The following is an 18,644-nucleotide window of genomic DNA, read 5'->3' as shown; positions in this document are numbered from 1 at the left end:
TTGAATTATACATGTGCAAACACGTGGGAATACTTCAAAAGGCTAATGTGGTATTGTGACTGTAAGCATTATAAAAAAATAAATATACCTTTCCAACCACTCCGTCTGCAATTAAGGTTCACTTACGAAAAGTTACAATCATGCTTTTCTTGTAACAAACTTGGACATTGTCTTTTCAGGACAACAAGCCTCAGAGCAAACTTAACGTGACATCATAATTGTAGGCTACTGTGTCACTTGTGTGTCTTTCCAAAAGTACTTGAGTGCAGTACAAAAACACCAACTTGAAAGCCGGGTCAAGGATTTTAGGAATACTGAGTCCAGTCTCTAAATACACACCACGCCAGCTCAGAAAATATCATATTTCTTAAATGTTTGATTATATCTTCTGTGAGTATTATTTCCTTACACGAAGGTCAAAATGCTGCCTCAAAATCTTTTTTTTCTGAGCTACCAGAATAGAATACAATCCTAGACACTGAATCATTTATATATTTCTGTTTTTGTCCAAAATTAGTTCAATTTGAAGACTGTAAAACAACAAACACCGAGATTAGTCTCCTCATAATGCATGTTTTTGATTGTAGAATGTAACCTCTGGTTGCTACATGCTTTTAAGTCCCAGAAAAATACAGAGGACACGACCTCAGTGTCCTCAATTGCACTGACAACTGTGCTTCAATGAAAGTTTTAAAATGTACTTTAAAAGTACAGGGCAGGAAATCAAATAGAGCAACTACAGAGTCAGTAGTAACAACAATAGACTGTATATATATATATTCCAAAATCAACAACATAATCATGCCAGCTGATGACTGATACAGGCTGTCCACAGGAATCAGGAGCCAGTTGCACAAAACACCATAGGTTTTCGCCTAAATTATGACACTGATGATCTAATTTCCCCTTAACTTGGGGACTTACTAAAGAGTGTTGCACAGAGTCCCTTAGAGATTTTTCTCAGTAAAATAAAACGGTTAGGATATTTACTGCATTGAAAGAGATTTTTGTTCCACTAATGGCAAGACGTGGGTAGATTGTATTTATATTGATCATCCTTACATATTTAAAATTATGTTACAAAATTGTTATAATTTTAAAGCACTACTTCCAAGTCTTTTCCTTGTCTTTTTCTTAAATTTTTTTTAAAACTAATTTTCAGGTAATTTTATTGTACTTTTCAGAAATTTCTTGCTAAATTGGGGTCCATTTCTTTTTTCATTGCCAATTGCATTACCATATGCATTCCTGTAACTTTTGCCAGCAAAAAAAAATGCGGTGATGATGGTAACGAGCTTAATCCGGCGGTAGGCATCACATAACAGTGCTATTGCGGTCATGCAGTTTCCGTCACAGCCATAACTGACAGCAGACAAACAAAACTTTGTAAATGTTCATTAAGATGTAGTTTCTTTAATTAAAACTGCAGCACTGTAAGTGTTCATAGTATTCCACTTTGACATGCATGGAAAAGTAAATATATTCATATAGTACAGATATGTACAGTACAAGGACAATTTTCGAAATCATCAGTCCAAAAATGGGAGTGTGAAAAACCATTAATATGCTATGCGCAACTTTCACAATGTTGCATTTTCATTAAATTGCTCTTTTCACAAAAATTGACAACAATGACTGTAATAACAATTGTTAGTTGACCAATTACAAAAATAAGTTAGGAGGACTCTCAAATTTATCTTTAGAGATACAACAAAGGGGGTAAAATCACTTTTTGAAAAAAGAACTAATGACATTTTTCTGTAGAGGAACTAAAACAAACAAAAAAGAAATCTGTGTGTTAAAGAAATTAGTTTCTATATTCATCAGTACAATCAGAAGCGTTATGACAAAGGTTGTATAGTGCTGAAACAGCACACGACAAAAGAAGCCAAGAAATGACAGAAAAGGTGCCGATGACATGAATTACATGAAAACATGAACGCTAGATATAGTTTGACTTTTCATTTCATATGAACAATCGTCTATAAAGGGACTGCCAGCCAAATATAGCGCCAGCTCCAAAATACAACAAAATGCCTGGGTCGCCATTGGGACTGTAGGACAAGAGGTTCAGTCAAAGGTGAAACTTTTTAAAGTTGCTGAGCAAACTCCCATTAACATATACAGTACAGATAGGAGAAAATATATCTTTTTTTTTAAAAAAGGGATCTGATATCTCTGAAAAAAGACCAAGAGAACTGCAAAAACCTAAAATGAACAGAAATACAAAGCAAAAATAAACTTGTATTATTTTAGTGCATAAAGACACGCCCGTATGTTAATGGACAGATATCTTGTTTTTGAAACATCACATCTTGCAAATACATGATCATATCATACAAATGAAGGGAGAGAAAGATACAGGAACAAAAGAAGCAAACTGCATGTTTAGGTGTAAAAAATATACTGATATCTTGGTAAAATATCTCGGAGGGATTTTGAAAGAACTCAAACCAGAAACAGACATTTATACTTTTTCCTCTGTCAGAAGTTGTAACAAGATGTGTTTGCTGCGTCTCTCCACCAGATGACAGACAAGTATTGAATCCTTTTATGTCACTAAAAAGAGAAAAATGGTTACACTAACCATTAATATTAAAGGCTTTAGGAGTAAATCTTTTGTTCCTCATAAGTTGTTTCTTATTTGATGAAATTAACAAATTAAAAATATTTTTTTCTGACGTTTCACAAAGGCAAATCTGCAAGTTTTTGGGGGATATTGGAGGCACCAATGTGATCTTAAGGCAAAAATCATCAGACATTGTGTGTGAGTGCAAGTTACAAGCAGTGATATACTGGAGATTGTGTCACCCTGACCTCTGAATCACAAAATAACAGTCAGGCTATTTACTTCCTGCCACCGGAACGAGTACGCGGTGGTCTTTGGAGATTCTGATTTGTGGTCATTATGGCTTAGTTCAGGTTTGGTAAAGAGCAGACTAATGGGGTTCATCGCACTTCCAATGAGCAGCAAGGATGTGCAACCATCCTGAGAAGTGTGAAAATAACAGTTACAGTAAGTCCAGGGCCCACACAGAAACACTAGAATAGTTTCATATAAAATGGAAAAGGCATCCACGTACATACCGATAAACAGCACAACTGTTTTAGAGGAACATGAGGAGGAAAGGTTGAATTCCCTTCAGGTGAAAAAAAAACAAAACAAAACAAAACAAAAAAAAAAAAATCTAATTTTAAGGTAATACACCGTCAATCCAACGTGTTTTGGTTCTGTGGACTAAACTGGGAGGATTAATTAAAAGAATATAGCTGCACATAGCTGTATCAAGAACATAACACCCTAATAGAAAAAGTCACATGCTAACAATCCAGCTATTATCAGATTAGGAATAGGCAAACTGCTATGTTCTGATGTACATAAATATATACGCACAGAGCTAATCACACACACAGTTTATCATTTTTACCATAAAGGGGAGTAACTGAGGTAAGGTATTTGGGTCCATGTTGAGATCACCTTGAAGGGGAACCGTTTACAAAAGGTTTGAGTGAGTATTTGAGATCTGAGTCACCGACGTCTAGACGCCTATTGCGTCTCTGGAGCCGAGGATGTATAGGGACGTATGCTGTGATGGCATGTGTGGGTGTGTGCGTGCATGGCTAAAAAGTCGAGGCGCACAAGGCACTATTCCCTGCTGAAAACAGCCCTGTGTGTTTGTTTGGTATCCGATTTGATCGAGAATGTTTATGCAACACCTGCGTGTTAGAAACTGTGCACATGTGCCCACATGGGAAGTTCATTATGGCAGTACACTCGGAGCGATGCAGTCCTACAGTCCAGTGAAGAGTCGTTTTGACTGAGGGTGAGGAGAGATGAGCGGGGAAGCACAGAGGGGGAAACAAGGATGGGAGGTTGGAGTCCAGCCCCTGTAGTCTATGGCAAAGTGAACAGGAAGCTCTCTCAAAAGTCTCAGTCCATTCCCAGAAGGCTGCTGCTGAGCTCCAGGCCACAGCATGATGGCTCCACAGGAGGGTCAGAGAGAGCAGAGGAGCACAGCGAAGGGGAAGGGGTGGATGAGAAACTTGGACTTCTAGATTGAGGAAAGTTGGGAAGGGAAGGGTGGGGATCCGCTGCTCTTTTTTACCCCTGGGTGACGAGTGTGAGCCAAGTCTGGGCCGTGGTGACATCGCTCATCATCTGGCAGCAGATTGAGATTGTGCAGCCATGATAATGTGAGAGGGTCCGCTCTCAGCCCTCTGCTGCTGGCCCATCCCTGCCAGCACAGACATAGCCATGGCCTCAGCTGCTGCCCTTGAGCTCAGGCCGTTGTGCCCTGTAGAGGGGCTGTGCGCCAAGGAGCTGTGTTGGATCACCGGGGCAGGGGAACCTGTCGGCTCTGAGGTGTCTTTCATGCTCTCTTCTGCAGCTACACAGATAAAAAAAGAGGAAACATATAGAGATATTTTTACTTTAAATGGAAAATGCACTTTTAACCCCTTGAAACCTGAGCAAAATGTTTTTTTTGTTTTTTTTTTATCTCTTTCATTAACATGAGAGGAAATTGAAAAGCGCCTTCATAAAAAATGACCCAAGATTAGCAAGGACTTAGTAGGAACTTACATGACAATGAGCTGAAAATTAGCACGGGAAAAAAAGAAAATGGCATAAAAATAATGTATTAACTTTAAATATATAATTATGTTTAAATATTTATTCTTTTAAATTTCCCCCCTCTCTGTCTCTCTTTTTTTTAAAACTAATTTTCAGTTCATGTTCTTTTCTGCATTTTTCTAATGTATTGCAATTTGTGTGACATCTCTTGCCAAGCTGCTCATTGACTTTTTAGCCATGTTTTTAAAGAAATCAAATCAATTTGCTCAAATTTCAACTGGTCAAGCCCTTGTGAAAGACATCCGAACATAACTGATGTCAATCCAGGTTTCAAAGGGTTAACCTTGAATACACTCCATACCAGCTGTACTGTTTAGCAGTATCTCCAGTGCATCTAAAAATCACATTCTGAATAATTTTGAGTGACAAAATGAATATAAGAAGCTACCAGGTAAATAACACTGCAAAAAAAAGGTCACCTAAGTAGGCAGTCTTCTTCTGCAGGGTGGTCACAGGACAGTCCTTGTGGGCCAACAGCAGCTGCTTCAAATGAGCCACCTCGTTCCGCAACAGAGACACTTCATTCTGAAAGATCAGAAAATAAGGACTTACAACACTTTTCAATAATTCATAGAGAATTAGTATCATAGTTAGTAGGGCTGGGTACCGAATTTTGTACTTTAAAGGTTCCGACCAAATACAGTAAAAAGTACTGTTGGGTACCAAATTCCAGGTACCAGAATCAGTTTAAATGTGACCGGTACCCAGCCCTAATAGTTAGACATACAGTAAAACCAAAAGCAAAATCACCACTACCACTGGGTCATATTATTAAAAACAGGGAGACCTTAAATTGATTTTTAATGTGTTTCAGCTAAGAAATGCTCTACAGGAGTTAACAGTCTGTTTTCCAGTACAGTGCAGCTGACAGTGGAGAAGTGGTCATGAAGTGTAAAAATGACCTGAAACCACCAAATGACCCATTAAAGATGTGAAACAAGTTATGATGAGTCCCATGGTTTCAAGTCTGTATCCTAAACCGTTTATAAAATTACCTTAAACTGGCTGAAACTGATGGAAAACACCTCACAAACTTCCACTGCAAGTTGAAAGGCTGTCAACTGTGCACAATGAGTGTGACTGTGCACGAACTCACACAGGCCTCCCACGGGCCACATTTCATCCCCGCCCACCCACTCCAGGCCCACTCACCGACAGTGAGACGTTCAGGGTGCAGAGCTCCTCAGCCTTCTTCTCTAGAGAGCTGACCCACAGTTTGCGTTTCTGTCTGCAGCGTGATGCTGCGGCCCGATTCCTCTCGAGGAAGCGCTGTCTTCGCTCATCTGGGTCATCGTCTGCTGTTCGCCGCCGACGCCCACCTGTAGGCTGTGCTGGAGATACCTGAGGGGAGACCAGGGGAAAGGGTGAGAAGGAAGCAGAGAGACAGGGAGGAGAGCGGAAGAAAGACAAGAAAGAAAAGGGAAGTTTGAGTCATAGTTTCATTATTTTAGTCAGAGCACATTACAGTCATCTCTTGACAAGTACAGCTCAATTTTCTGGAACTAAAACAGATGATAGGACATACATCAAACATGGCTTTGCTCAGTCACTTTTGGTCATTTTTTTCCCCCAGATTTTCCAGATTTAAGTGACATTGTTCTTGGACCTGAAAGCCATGTTTAGGGCTGGGCGTGGTAATCAATACTTTTACGACAAGCATTCTTGAACCTACCGACTGAAATAACCTTCATGCGATCCATTTTGCGCTGGGGCTCTGATCCCACACTGTATTGACTCCCTGCTGAATCAGCAAACTTTCTATTGCTGTGGTCTCCAGAGCTGCTCTGCTCCTGCTGAATGGTCACTTCTGCTCATATAGCACAAGCTAACACAGCAGCAGTGGCTTACGTCCTACAACTTGCCACTGACTGTCCCAACAAATTCACAAAAAAACTGCTCGACCTGTTGCCATACCTGTTATTAACAGTTAGGTAACATAAGCCGTGTGATGCCAACGGTTTCTGTGTGTGTGCGCAGTTTGGCAGACTCTCACAACTGTCCTTGGCGTGGAGCTCATACTCCTGTAAGAGCAGTTACAACCTTTACCATCTGTGGTATTGTAAAGTCAACCACCACAAAAACATACGAAAATGTGGCTGTACCACACGCAACTCCATTCAAATTGTGGGTATCAAATGAAGTTCGCTACCGGTATCAATATCACTTTCAAAGTTTCAAGTTTGTTTGTCACATTCATCTGATACAAATACGCACAGTGGAAAGCACTTTAATGGCATATTATAAATGGCAATTGTTTGCTTCTCAACAACTATTATTGTTGTGGTGGTCGCTTGCATGAATGATTTTGCAACATAGGCTTCGTATTTTTTCACTCTAATTTATCTCTCTTTTTTTGTTTTTGTTTTAGACAAAACACAATTTAAGGAAGAAAATGTCAGTATGCTGTGCTGTATGATTACCAGCCCTCACCATGTGACAGTCAGGTCCTTGGCAATAAACAAGACAATGTACCTGAGGTTGTGCAGGTGATGGAGCATCTGGATGCTGGACAAGCAGCTGGCTCTGCTCTGCCCTCTGAGGTACCATGGGGCTGCCGCCCATGGCCATGATCCCCATACTGTGTCCTGACGGGCTCTGCTGTGACAGTGCAGCCTTCAGACGCTATGGGAGAACAACGATATCACCAATATCAATAACAAGCACAGGAATTAGAATTAACATCCCAGAGAACATATTTAAGGCCACAATGTTATTTTAAAAGAAAAGGCTTTATCACTGTACCCAGCATCATAACAAGCCTAAGAGCAAACTCTGTGTTAACCCTTCAACTGATTTATAATTTCAGCAACAATAACTTTGTCTGAATCTTATTTACTAATCTTCAGCACAGCCTAAAGCTAGTTGTTGATCACTTTTGTACACCAGATGCACTGTGGGATGAAAGCTGATTGCAACAAATCTTTGTGCCGTGGTGTCCCTCTGCTGCTTCAGTTACATATTCCATATTCAGTGCATTCGTTTATGCTAGATCTCTGATGTCTTTATAGCATAATCAAATAAGTTTGTCTTAGGAGAAACCTGAATTCTCCAGGGCAAGAATTTAAAAAGGTGCTCTGATTCTGCAGAGATCAGCGGCCGACAGTGTCGCACCGCTCCGGCTCGTTTTCAGCAGCACAGTCATGTGACATCCTGCTCAGTCTTTTGAACTGGGCTCAGCTCTGGAGGCTTTGCAGCTGTGAGCCAATTAAAACAAATTTCCATAAGATGTTGCTTTGTGATATGGTGCTCTCCAGCTGGGAGAGAGTATTTGAAAATAACTTGACAGTGAAGGCATAAAACTGATGAACACACACAGCTCGCAGAAACTATGCACTCTATAGCGCTCTAAAAAATTCCACATTGGAATAAAGTAGTATCCACGTACACTACTTACTGCCAACAATTCCACAATGCAACGCACCTAATTTTATGCATGCAAAAATTACCATCAGGTGTGACTCCACACCTGTCACACATTAGTAAGTGTCCAAAATCTCAATTTACTGCTTTTTTTAACTGTTAATTATATAGGGAGTAATAACTGAGTGAATCGACGTCCATGGTTTGAGAGTAACAGAGTACATTTACAGTGAACTGTATTTAAGTACATTTTTAAAATATCTGTATTTTACCTGAGTATTTGGAAAACATAGGATTTTCTCCACTACATTTGAAAGACAAATATTGTACTTTTGACTCCACTAAATTTTTTATAAAGGTTCTTGTTACTTGAAGTCAGTGGATGGATTTTCACAGTAAACTGCTTCTCCTACGTCTGTCAGTCAAGTTCAAAGTGCTGGGTGCATTTTTTGAACAGTTAAATTTGAACTTGGTGATAATGGTGGCTACGGCAGACAAAGACCTCAGATGACCATAACTTGAGGCCGTGTTTGAGATTTTTCAAATAAAGAAAGAGTATATAGTAGTCATATAGTTTTAAATGTTTGCAGTTTACTACGCACAAACTTCATCAATGCCTACAAAAATTAGCGGTCCAGCACACACACTCACGCACCAGATTGCCACAGCTGATTCAAATGACCAGCTTGTTACGATCTCCTGAACCTGCTTAAACGACAAGCTGATCATTTACTTCATTTTTGTCGCAGCAGAGGAGAAATCTAAAACATTAAGTGTTGCTCGAGAAGAGGTTTGGGAAACGCTTTGTAGTATATTCTACAAGCTTTTTATTCTACAGGTTCCACAAGCGAATTAAGCAAACCAAAAGCATTGTGGCAACAATATAACAATTTGTTGACATTAAAAAGAGTATGTACTTTTAAATACATTAGTATTGTTTAAAGCACATCCTCCAACTCACTTTCACTTGAATTGGAGTAATATTTGACCAGGAGTATCTATACTTACTCAAGAAGAGTAGATGTGTGTTTTGTTCACCACCGCAGGTCTGTGTGTGTTACTGCGCACACAAAACTCCCCTAGCCTTCATTTACACAAACAATCTTCCACTTGAGACTAAAGGAGCACACTGTTTGTGTAAATAGCTGGATCTACTCAAGTCGATACTTTGTGTATGTTGTAATACTGTAAACAATCGCCATATTTACTCATTCTCATCTGAAATACAGGTGAAACATACGATCATTTAATAAAAGCATTATTAATTGTGTTGTGTGGTGTAAGGGTTAAATAAAGTTAAGAGTAACGGCAGTATAAAAGTCATATGATGAACAAACTAAGCCAGTGCAGAGAAAGACTGGAGGGTGAAGATGGAGACAAAAAGAACAGATAAGGAGATAAAAATAGAGAGCTAATCTAGTTCTGACCATCTTGGCCTCTGAGTGGATGCTGTAGCCAGAGGGGGAGTTAGAGCCGCTGCTGCTGCCTCCCAAAGGAGGACCGGGGATCCCAGGAATGTTGGGTACCATGCACATGGGTCGGGCCAGCTGGAGACCAGATAAAGTGCACAAATAGCACATGCATTAATAACATGAACAAACTTCTTAGCTACACAACTGAAATCCAACATATTTAGACTGTTGGTCTGCCTTACATTTATGACAGAGGGCATCTGTACGGGACCAGGAAGCACCGGCACTGCCTGACCAGAGGGAAGCATCATCATCGGGTAGTGGCTGGTTGGTGAACTAGACAGGCAGACAGGAACAGGAAGTTCAGTCATGTTTGTAAAAATATCATTTTTTTTTATACCACAAAAGTTTCTCTAACACAGCTACTATCATCATTTTAGAAGAAAATATCCACTTCAAGCCCATAAAATCCACAACATCCATCATTACTCATCCAAGGAAATGTATGAAAGCTACACAAAACATTAAAACTGATGGAGCCACAAAAAACATGATGACATGTTGGGTTTAAAAGGTTCACTCATAGCGGCATATATGTTTAATATAGGCCTGGAAATATAGGCCTGCCTGGAACAGCAGATAGAAAATATGGAAAATTTGGAATCAGTGGAAAATATGTTTTTTAAAGGGGAGCTAATGCTTTTCCTTAATGTCTGTCATATATATATATATATATATATATATATATATATATACACATATACATATACATATACATATATACTTTTACAATATCATATGTTCATAATAAAAGTGGGCAAAGTTTCAGACAATGAGGTAAACATATTTAAAAGTATTCTCTCTGAGCAAAAACCTACTACTAAAAGTACTCTGTTTTTGTTTGTTTGGTGTGTGTGTCCTTTTTTATTTTTGGTGCAAAGAGCAGTACAAAAAAAAATCAAATTAGTGACATGTATTGTATAGATGTGGGTAGATGGATATGGGAGTATTGGCATAAAAGGACAAAACACAGCAAACAAACAAGTAAAAGATAATTAGGTATAATAGTATTCTTGCTGTTAAAGACATGCAAACTGGTTGTTTTACTGTATGCAAGGTGGTTATTTAAAGCGTTCATGTGCACGTTCACGAGTGCATGCACATTTGTAGCTGATAAGGAGAGAAGAGAGAAGAGGGATTGGGCGAATAACAATGAGGAAAATACATAATACAAATAATCATAAGATTAATATAATGCTACATATTAAAGACAATTAAAATATTAATAAGAAAGTAAAATAAAAATAATGATTAAAAAACAACACCAAAGAACATAAAAACAGTTCTGAATGCTGTTTCATCATTCTTTTTTTTTTTTCTTCGGCTAGAGTGTGATATCAGATTGTGACGGATTTCTTTATATGGTAATTTGCTGCGAGCACACTTCTGCACGTTTTCATGCAACTGCAACTAGTGTTTACATTATGTAGCCTGCACTGCTACATAAAGCTACACACTGATGTGAAAGAAACATGTGATCCTGTTTGTTGATGTTGTAAATGTTTCCACGAGTTTAATCATATTCCTGTTGGCACATGCTCACTTGTGTTAAGAAGCTAGGTGTTAAAACTGAGTATCTCAGACAGTAGGTGAATCCAGGGTTCCAGCACAGACAGTATGAGGAAAATAAAATGTTATTCTAAAAACGAGCACAATGGGTCCCCTTTAAGGAGATTTAAAGCTGTTTAAGGCAGTCATCAGAGGTCAGTAGAGGGATGTTGAACTTGACTCACCCCAGAGTACGATTGGAGGGTGGTGCCTGTGTGATGACAGAGGTGGGTGACGGCATGGTGGGCTGAAGGGATTCAAAGCCCAAGTGCAGTGGGAGGGAACCTGGACGCACAATAGTCGGGGTAGGGGCTGAACTCCTGGGTGGTGTGTCCTGGGAGAGTAGCGGTGAAGTAAGTGCATCATTTAAGGATCCACCCTCCTCTCTATACACTAATGCAATCTCCCCTCGTCCCAATGTGTCCTACCTTTCCTTTAACCAGAGGCTCTATGTCTGAATCTCCAGAGACAGATTCTGGACTGCTTGGTGGCAAGGAGTCGACATCTACAGGTGCCTCTTCTTTCACCTTGACGTCTGACGATGTCTGCATGGTCATGTCCACAGCCACAGAGTTGGGAGCGGGGAGCTGAGGAGGACAGAGACAGATAAAGAGTGTGAGTTCACACAACTTATCAAAGATACAAAGATACAAAACTTTTTCATGACTTTTCAAGGATCAATCTTTTCTTTTTCTTGCCCCATTTGCTCAGCGATTTTTAAACACATCAGATAAAAACTCTATTCAAACATAATTTCAGATAGCTGGCATACATGAAGGGAGATATGGACTGGGAGAGAAAGTGGAAAATGTAGAAAAAAGTCACACATCAACGCATATTAGAGCTACGTTCAACTGCTACAGAAAATACATTTGCAATTTAGTTATATTACATGGAGGGTTATCCACAGAAGATTACTGTAACAATTTCATTGTATGTAACAAAATTCCATGACTTTTCCAAAAGTTTAACTTCTAACTTCATGAGATTTCCAGGCATGTGATTGTGAAATTCCATGACTTTTCCAAAGTACTTTTTGACTACAGCACATTAGAAATTGGAATTACCACCTTGCGGTTGTATGCTTCTGCAAAACAGTCAAGTTGCACTTTAAGTTTACATCCATGTCTATGAAACAATTGACGCCTCAGCCACAGAAGATCCATAGAGTCAGCACAGTTTCAAAGCGGACACCCAAGATAAATGTCAGATGTCTCTCCTTTTGTTCCTGAGAACCTTGTTCCTTTTTACAGAACATTATGATGACACAGTGAAGCTATAATTTGATTTTTTCGATATAAAATTATAACCAGTTTATCCTTGAGTCCAAATGGACATTTGTGGCAAATTTGAAAAAACTTCCCTCAAGGTTTTCTTGAGATATTGTATTTATAGGAATAAAACAGTCGAGGTCACAGGGACCTTGACCTTTGATCACTAAAATCTAATCAGTTCATTCCTGAGTCCAAGTGTGCATTTGTGCCAAATTTTAAAAAATTCCCTGAAGGCATTCCTGTGACACTGCATTTATGAGAATAGGACGAACAACCTGAAATCATAATGCCTCTGGCCATGGCTGATGGCGGCTGGGAGACATAAAAAGGAAGTAAGTATTAAATACATAAACCAAACAACCACAGCACCAGTTCTCAAAACACTATTTGCAGTGAAATAAAACACACTGACCCATTTACATAAAGTCACTATAATAAGCTGCTGCACTATTTTAAAGTATGATCACACACAGACAAAGTGCAAAAAGCAGGAATTTCTGCAAGCAATACATTTTGATTACATCAACACTTGAGATGAGAAAGAAGGAAGTAAAAAGTAATTTTTCATGATGTGGGAGTCTTGTAGGAAATTCCATTGGTTTCTGTATATAATACTCCATAAAGGCAAACACGCACACAAACACACGAAGGTGAAAACATTCAGAAAACCATAAAGATTTTCTTACAGAGCTCTTTGCTCTCTTGTCATCATCTTCTTGTTCGAAGGAGCTGGCCAGCTCGTTGAAGAGACCAACCTCCTCGCAGTTCTTTAGGAAGCGGGTGGGAGTAGGTGTCTGGTCTGGTAAAAGGGAACGAACACAGAAAACTATTCAAAGAAACATTTTCACACTTAGTTCACACTAAGCATTCAATATAGAAACCAATGAAATAAATGTGTTTTCAGAGCTGCTTTTTTGGAGAGGTGTTGGATCGCACTGACGCTGAGGTATGCTAAGCAATCTTCATCTGATCACTAAGAAAGGATATCTGACAAAGAGGAAGAATAGAGCCGTGCAACAGTACCTGCAATTATGACAGAGTCGGTCCTGGCTGGACCAAATTTCAGTGTCATCTCGTGCTTGTGTTTGTGTACAGCCAAGTGGTCCTCATTGGTAAACCTCTGGAACACGTAAAGAAGCAGGAAAGAGAAAAGATAAGTATATCATATGAAGTAGCCAACAGGTAACTGTCCTGGCAGCTCGGGAAAATAGCCTGCAGGACCTTAACGCAGATCTCATCTTGCAAAAATCACAGACATATAATCTCTTGAAGATGTAGCTCAACTCATTCAATCTATACATTATACAATTATTAGGAATACTGTTTCTGTGGTGTACAATTCCTCATAAACAAATGAGCTGACACAGCATAACAGGCGCTGAAAGTGTAATGTTTTCTACAGAACACAAAACCTTAAACCAGGGATCTTCAAGGTTTTTCAGGCCAAGGACCCCTTAGCTAAAAGAGAGACAAAGCTGAGCACCCCAACAACATATATTGTTTAAAATTGAGTTGCACTTGAGATAATTCTCTGAATATTTTCCGGCCCTTTCTTGTTTGCCCAAAGCTGTTCAGTCAACAGCAGCTGCAGCATGGCATTGTGGGTCAGAAGAATGTCCATTCACTTGGAACAACAATGCAACTAAACAATATGTGTCAAAAGTACGTAACCTTTAACTATTAATTCACCTCCCTTTTATGGAAAGGTGCCACAAAGTGAAAGAAAAGGTGCCACAGAGTCATTTAGCTTTAACTTTGGTTAATAGCTAGCCCATCAGTACTGTTGTGTACTATTATGTAATATATCTTCACTAATATGTAGGATTTAGGTTCATGTGTACTTTCAGACGTACTTTATTTTTTGACAAAAAAAAATTGTTGTTAACAAAAAATTGATTTAAATTATGTGATAAGACAGTAACTCTGAGGACGCCCTGTTAAGACCCAGGCCTTCACTGTTATCAAACAAGTCAGTGTGTAAACCATGTGGATGCCGTAAACTGTGTCTCAATAAAAATCTGCATCAGCCTACGTTCAATTATTTGCTATCAGGCACCCACAGTGAAAGGAGGTTTGGTACTTGGCAAAATCAGAACTTTAGAAGAGCGCACCATCGTCTGAGACACGGCACTTCTTCTTTGGAGAAGTGGCGAGGTGAATCAGACGTAGGAGGAATAATCTTGGCTCCGGTACCAGCCTATTCACCATGTGCTGCAGCCTATTTTGGGGGCCGCGTTGCAGTTGCGAGTTCAGTCGTGAGAGAGTGAAGTGGAAACACAGTCAAGTGTCAGGGGGCTTATTTTTAGCCCTACCAGGCAGCATCACCAATACAACTACATGTCTCATTTGTCTCTTTCCTCTGAACAACGTGGCTGGATCTTGCGGGGGGAAACTATCTCCAACTAATCTCCGAGTATGGGATACTGGCAGCTAGGATTACCGCTCCCCACACAGGACATGCCATGCATCATATAATGGGGGGCTTCTGCTGCTGCTGCTGCTGCTGCTGCTGTTGTTGTTGTTGTTGTTAACTTGGTAAAAGGAAAACCCTGAGCAAAGCCAGGAGTCAATCATTCTCCTTCTATTATGGGCGTGATTCAGACTTTCCTGGGAGACAACTGCTGGTTGTAAAGAGCAGAAGTAAAACGGTATTTGGATGCTAGGCGCTTGCATGTATCATAAAGGATGTTCTGTGTCTAAGTGTACACAAATAAATATAAAAGATAACCAATAAAAGGCAGCATGTGTCTAAGCTTCATAACAATTTGTATAATGACACCTAAGGAAGTATAAACTGTAAGACTAAATCAGACTTTTGTAAATTTTATATTTTAATCAAATAATTTAATTTCAATAATTTATTTATTTTAAAAAAATCTATTTAGGTCAATTTTTTGTTTGGCTGCTTGTGTTTAGACTGTGTTTAAAGCCGCAATAACCAATAATCTTAAACCCTTTTTCTCTGCCTGTCCTATGAAAGAATTTGACGCTGTTATTTTGGTTTCTTTGCTGTTCTGTGTGAAAGGTACAATCTCCGAATGGGAGAATTTTCAGAGTTGTCTCGCCTTACAGCTGGCAGCAGATGTGGTAACAGTGCTGGATTGAAGTTTGTGTACACAGGACGGCTGGGACTGTATGGGTGTGATGTTTTAACCATGAGAAGAACAGCAGCCAAAAATGGAGCCACAATAAAACTGCACTGGAAGTGATCATTATTGCGATATTATGGCATTGTTATTATTTAGAAAGTTCTGCCGGCGTGTGTGTTATATGTCACACTATAAGCCGCCAGTGCTGTTGTGTTTAACGTCACACCCATCACTCCTCTTTTGCTTCTGGGATGCCAGCATGCAACCTTAAAATCACACACTGAGGCTGCATGGTGCTGCCGTCATATGATTCTGTGTAAAAAAGCAAAAGCTGGTGTAAATAATGGACTTCATAATTGAACTGTTGTGCAATCTCTATGAAAAAAAGAGCTTCACATTATTTGAAATCACTGTAAATACTGTCAGACTGTAATCTATCAACCAAAGTTAGCAGCAACAATCTACTAAAGACGCAGCAATGTTGAACGTGCAACCCATCCCTCACCTTCTGAAAATATCCTAAAATGAACCTGAAAGCATGATGAAAGGCAGCACTAGTGAGTGATATGTTCTAACATGCACATTGCTTTGTTTATAAAGGTTTTGTGTTGCTTTTATATGCACATTTGCTTAACAAAGGTTGTGTTTATTTAAACCTTCGCAAGGGAAACTTTTCAATGCCTTTATGAGGTCTTCTGGTCAAGCACGACCAGTGCTGCGAAATCTGTAAAAGATTACTTGAGCATATGTGAAGAAATGTCCTTTTGTCTGCAGTTTCCCTACCTGCAATGTGCACAAAGTGCAGTTACCTCTTATGGCCACATGGTGCCAAAGTTGGACATTTAATATAGTTTTCACATTGCGTTTTTGTTACATAACTGTTATCATATTAATGTAATGCAAAAAGTGCAAAGTGCTGCTGCTTATTATGTTCATGTTTAATACAAAATTTGGTGAAATGATTTCAGCGTGTGTATTGGTACTTTTTGAACATTATCCAGCAAATTCCAACAATATCACGATAATATCGAAAACTGTGATAATGTTGGTCACAATAATCGTGATGAAAATTTCATACCGTTACATCTCTAGTACGGAGTGAAAACGTGACGCAGTAATGTACGTGTTTTCGGGCAATTATAACATTAAAAAACTGGGTTTTAAATTTCCAATTATTGACTTTCCTGCATCAAGAAATAATCTTTCTAAGAGAGAATTGTGATGCAGCTTAGACCCCCCCCAAAAAAAAAGGTAACTCATTGGTTCAGTCCCATTAACACAGTTTTATATTTTGTATTTTTTGTTTTTTTATTTGTCACAAATTTTGTGACAAACACTAGTTCACAAACCTTTAGTAGCTACAGAGCCAGATATTTCCCACTGGAGTTGTCAGAGACCAGAAAGAGTTAAGAGGGTGATTATTAAATTAAAAAATGTCACATGGAGAGAAGCATGACTCTAAATTAATGATAATGTTGCTTCTTGTAAACAGGCAACTGTATGTTAACATGTCCTCATGTTCACCGTGACATTAATGCCACAGCGACAGACCCGCACTGTCATAAACATCACATTGAAAAGCTTCCATGTAATTCTGTTGTTTCAAATGCCACCTAAATTAATGATGATATCTAAAAATGAAATATGCAGGATATTTACATCACAGAAACATGCCGAAGGAAAGTAAAATGTTCAGGGAAAGGTTCCCTTGGTTTCCATAATGTTCTGAGATTAAAATAACCAAAAAAATCTTCAATTATTTATCAACAGACACATGTTTAACTGCTTTACATGTCTGTTGCTCAAACCACAAATCCCATGTACAAGACCTCGCCTCTGATCAGAGAATACAAGATGGTTTATGAATCATAAATGTTTGTTAACCACATAAACACTTTCGTCCTCCAGACCCCAGGAGATATAATCCATCACTACTAGCTCCAAGGATATAATCACACCCAACAGGATCAGACAGCTAATAAAGCAAAACATCAGACGTGATGTTTCCTGTGTTGAATAATCATGAGTCTTATAACACACTAGTTTTAATTTTCTGTTATATCAGGCCAAGCCCCGACAATACACCACGTTACTGGCATGTGAGAGCACTACTGGCACTCAGCTGAGTCACTGCCGTGGCTCAAACCTGTGTCTGCAGGCGCTAGAAGTCAACAGTGACAGGTTGAAACAATAACTGTGCTCTGATTACTCACTGGAGCTTCCAGTGAGTCATTGCAGAAGGAGACAGCGTTTGTCTCACAGGACAGCATGCTAACTAGAATGCTATCGCAGTGATGATCATTAAAAAGTGTTGCATAGATCACAGCCAGTTACCTCATTCTGGCAATGACAACCAAGTGTGAAGGCAAGGTTTTCAACTTATCTTGCTGTATAAAAGCACCTTTATTCAACTCAAGTAAAGTGTCTTTTCTGTTTTGCTTTCAGTTACTTTAGAAGTAACATATGATTACTCATCACAAGTTAACTGCTGGAGAGTACAAACACATGGGCAGAAATACAACACACTACACAAATGCATACACCTGAAACCCAAGAAAAAGGAGGGAGAGGACTTACCTGTCCACAGCCAGGAGCGTTGCACACAAAAGGTCGGTCGTCCCCCATTTTTGCAAAGAGCTTGCAATGTAACTGTGGGAGAGGAGAAGAGGAGAACATTGCTGTGGCTTTTTCGTCGATTTGTGAAGTGGCAAATCCTGAAAACAACAAAACAGGGATGCTGTGGCCTGTAGTCTTTAGTCTGAGCAGGAAGCCGAATGCTATTTAAAAATAACCCTGGCAAAGAGGAAAACATGCACAGAGGCAGCAAGACGAAGTTTCCCTGGTGATACTTCCTTCACACAGGGGGGCTTCTGCTGGGCCAATGAGGAGCCGCTTACACCAGAAAACGACAGCTAGCGTTTACACAAAGACATCTCCCTCTCCTTCTGTCTCATTTTCCCTCATTTCCAAATCCCTCCTTCTCTCATTACCACTCCCTCTCCTCACCTCTCAAGCACCTCCCAACCTTTTACGTGCTTGTGCGCCTCGATGTAACTCTCCCTCACTCTGATCCAGCTGTTTCTGCCATCCCCATCCACTTTCTGTGAACTCTTGTGTGAATCCAAAGCACAAATATCGTGAAATGGGCAAACACTGAACTGACACTGTACCTCACTTTTACTTGTTGTCATGCTTAAATCCAACTTATTTGCTTTTTCTGTATTGAGATGCACCAAGCATTACAGATAATACTGACAAAACTCTTATT

General features: G+C 39.4%; 1 protein-coding gene across 1 annotated transcript; it reads right to left on the bottom strand.

The window, feature by feature from the left end:
- Positions 1 to 1,389: 1,389 nt before the first annotated feature.
- Positions 1,390 to 18,233, bottom strand: atf7a (activating transcription factor 7a). Its single transcript, XM_042491830.1, has 11 exons — positions 17,954 to 18,233; positions 13,311 to 13,407; positions 12,974 to 13,086; positions 11,442 to 11,600; positions 11,199 to 11,347; positions 9,648 to 9,741; positions 9,421 to 9,540; positions 7,106 to 7,255; positions 5,786 to 5,974; positions 5,053 to 5,158; positions 1,390 to 4,388 (listed from the first exon to the last, which is right to left on the bottom strand). Exons 1-11 carry the CDS (start codon positions 18,050 to 18,052, stop codon positions 4,156 to 4,158), a joined length of 1,509 nt encoding a protein of 502 aa, XP_042347764.1. The 5' UTR covers positions 18,053 to 18,233; the 3' UTR covers positions 1,390 to 4,155.
- Positions 18,234 to 18,644: the final 411 nt, after the last annotated feature.

This window comes from Plectropomus leopardus, chromosome 8 (assembly GCF_008729295.1).
Source record: "Plectropomus leopardus isolate mb chromosome 8, YSFRI_Pleo_2.0, whole genome shotgun sequence".
NCBI classification, from domain to species: Eukaryota; Metazoa; Chordata; class Actinopteri; order Perciformes; family Serranidae; genus Plectropomus; species Plectropomus leopardus.
This window is presented reverse-complemented; position numbering and strand designations above follow the sequence as displayed.

What these genes read in the sequence shown, in the direction of transcription:
- atf7a (XM_042491830.1), bottom strand. Translation starts at nt 18,052, where the DNA reads ATGTTCTCCTCTTCTCCTCTCCCACAGTTACATTGCAAGCTCTTTGCA. An exon ending in CGACTCTGTCATAATTGCAG is followed by an intron (nt 13,087 to 13,310) that starts GTACTGTTGCAC and finishes CCCTTTTACCAG; the next exon opens with ACCAGACACCTACTCCCACC. An exon ending in AGCCTCTGGTTAAAGGAAAG is followed by an intron (nt 11,348 to 11,441) that starts GTAGGACACATT and finishes CTACTCTCCCAG; the next exon opens with GACACACCACCCAGGAGTTC.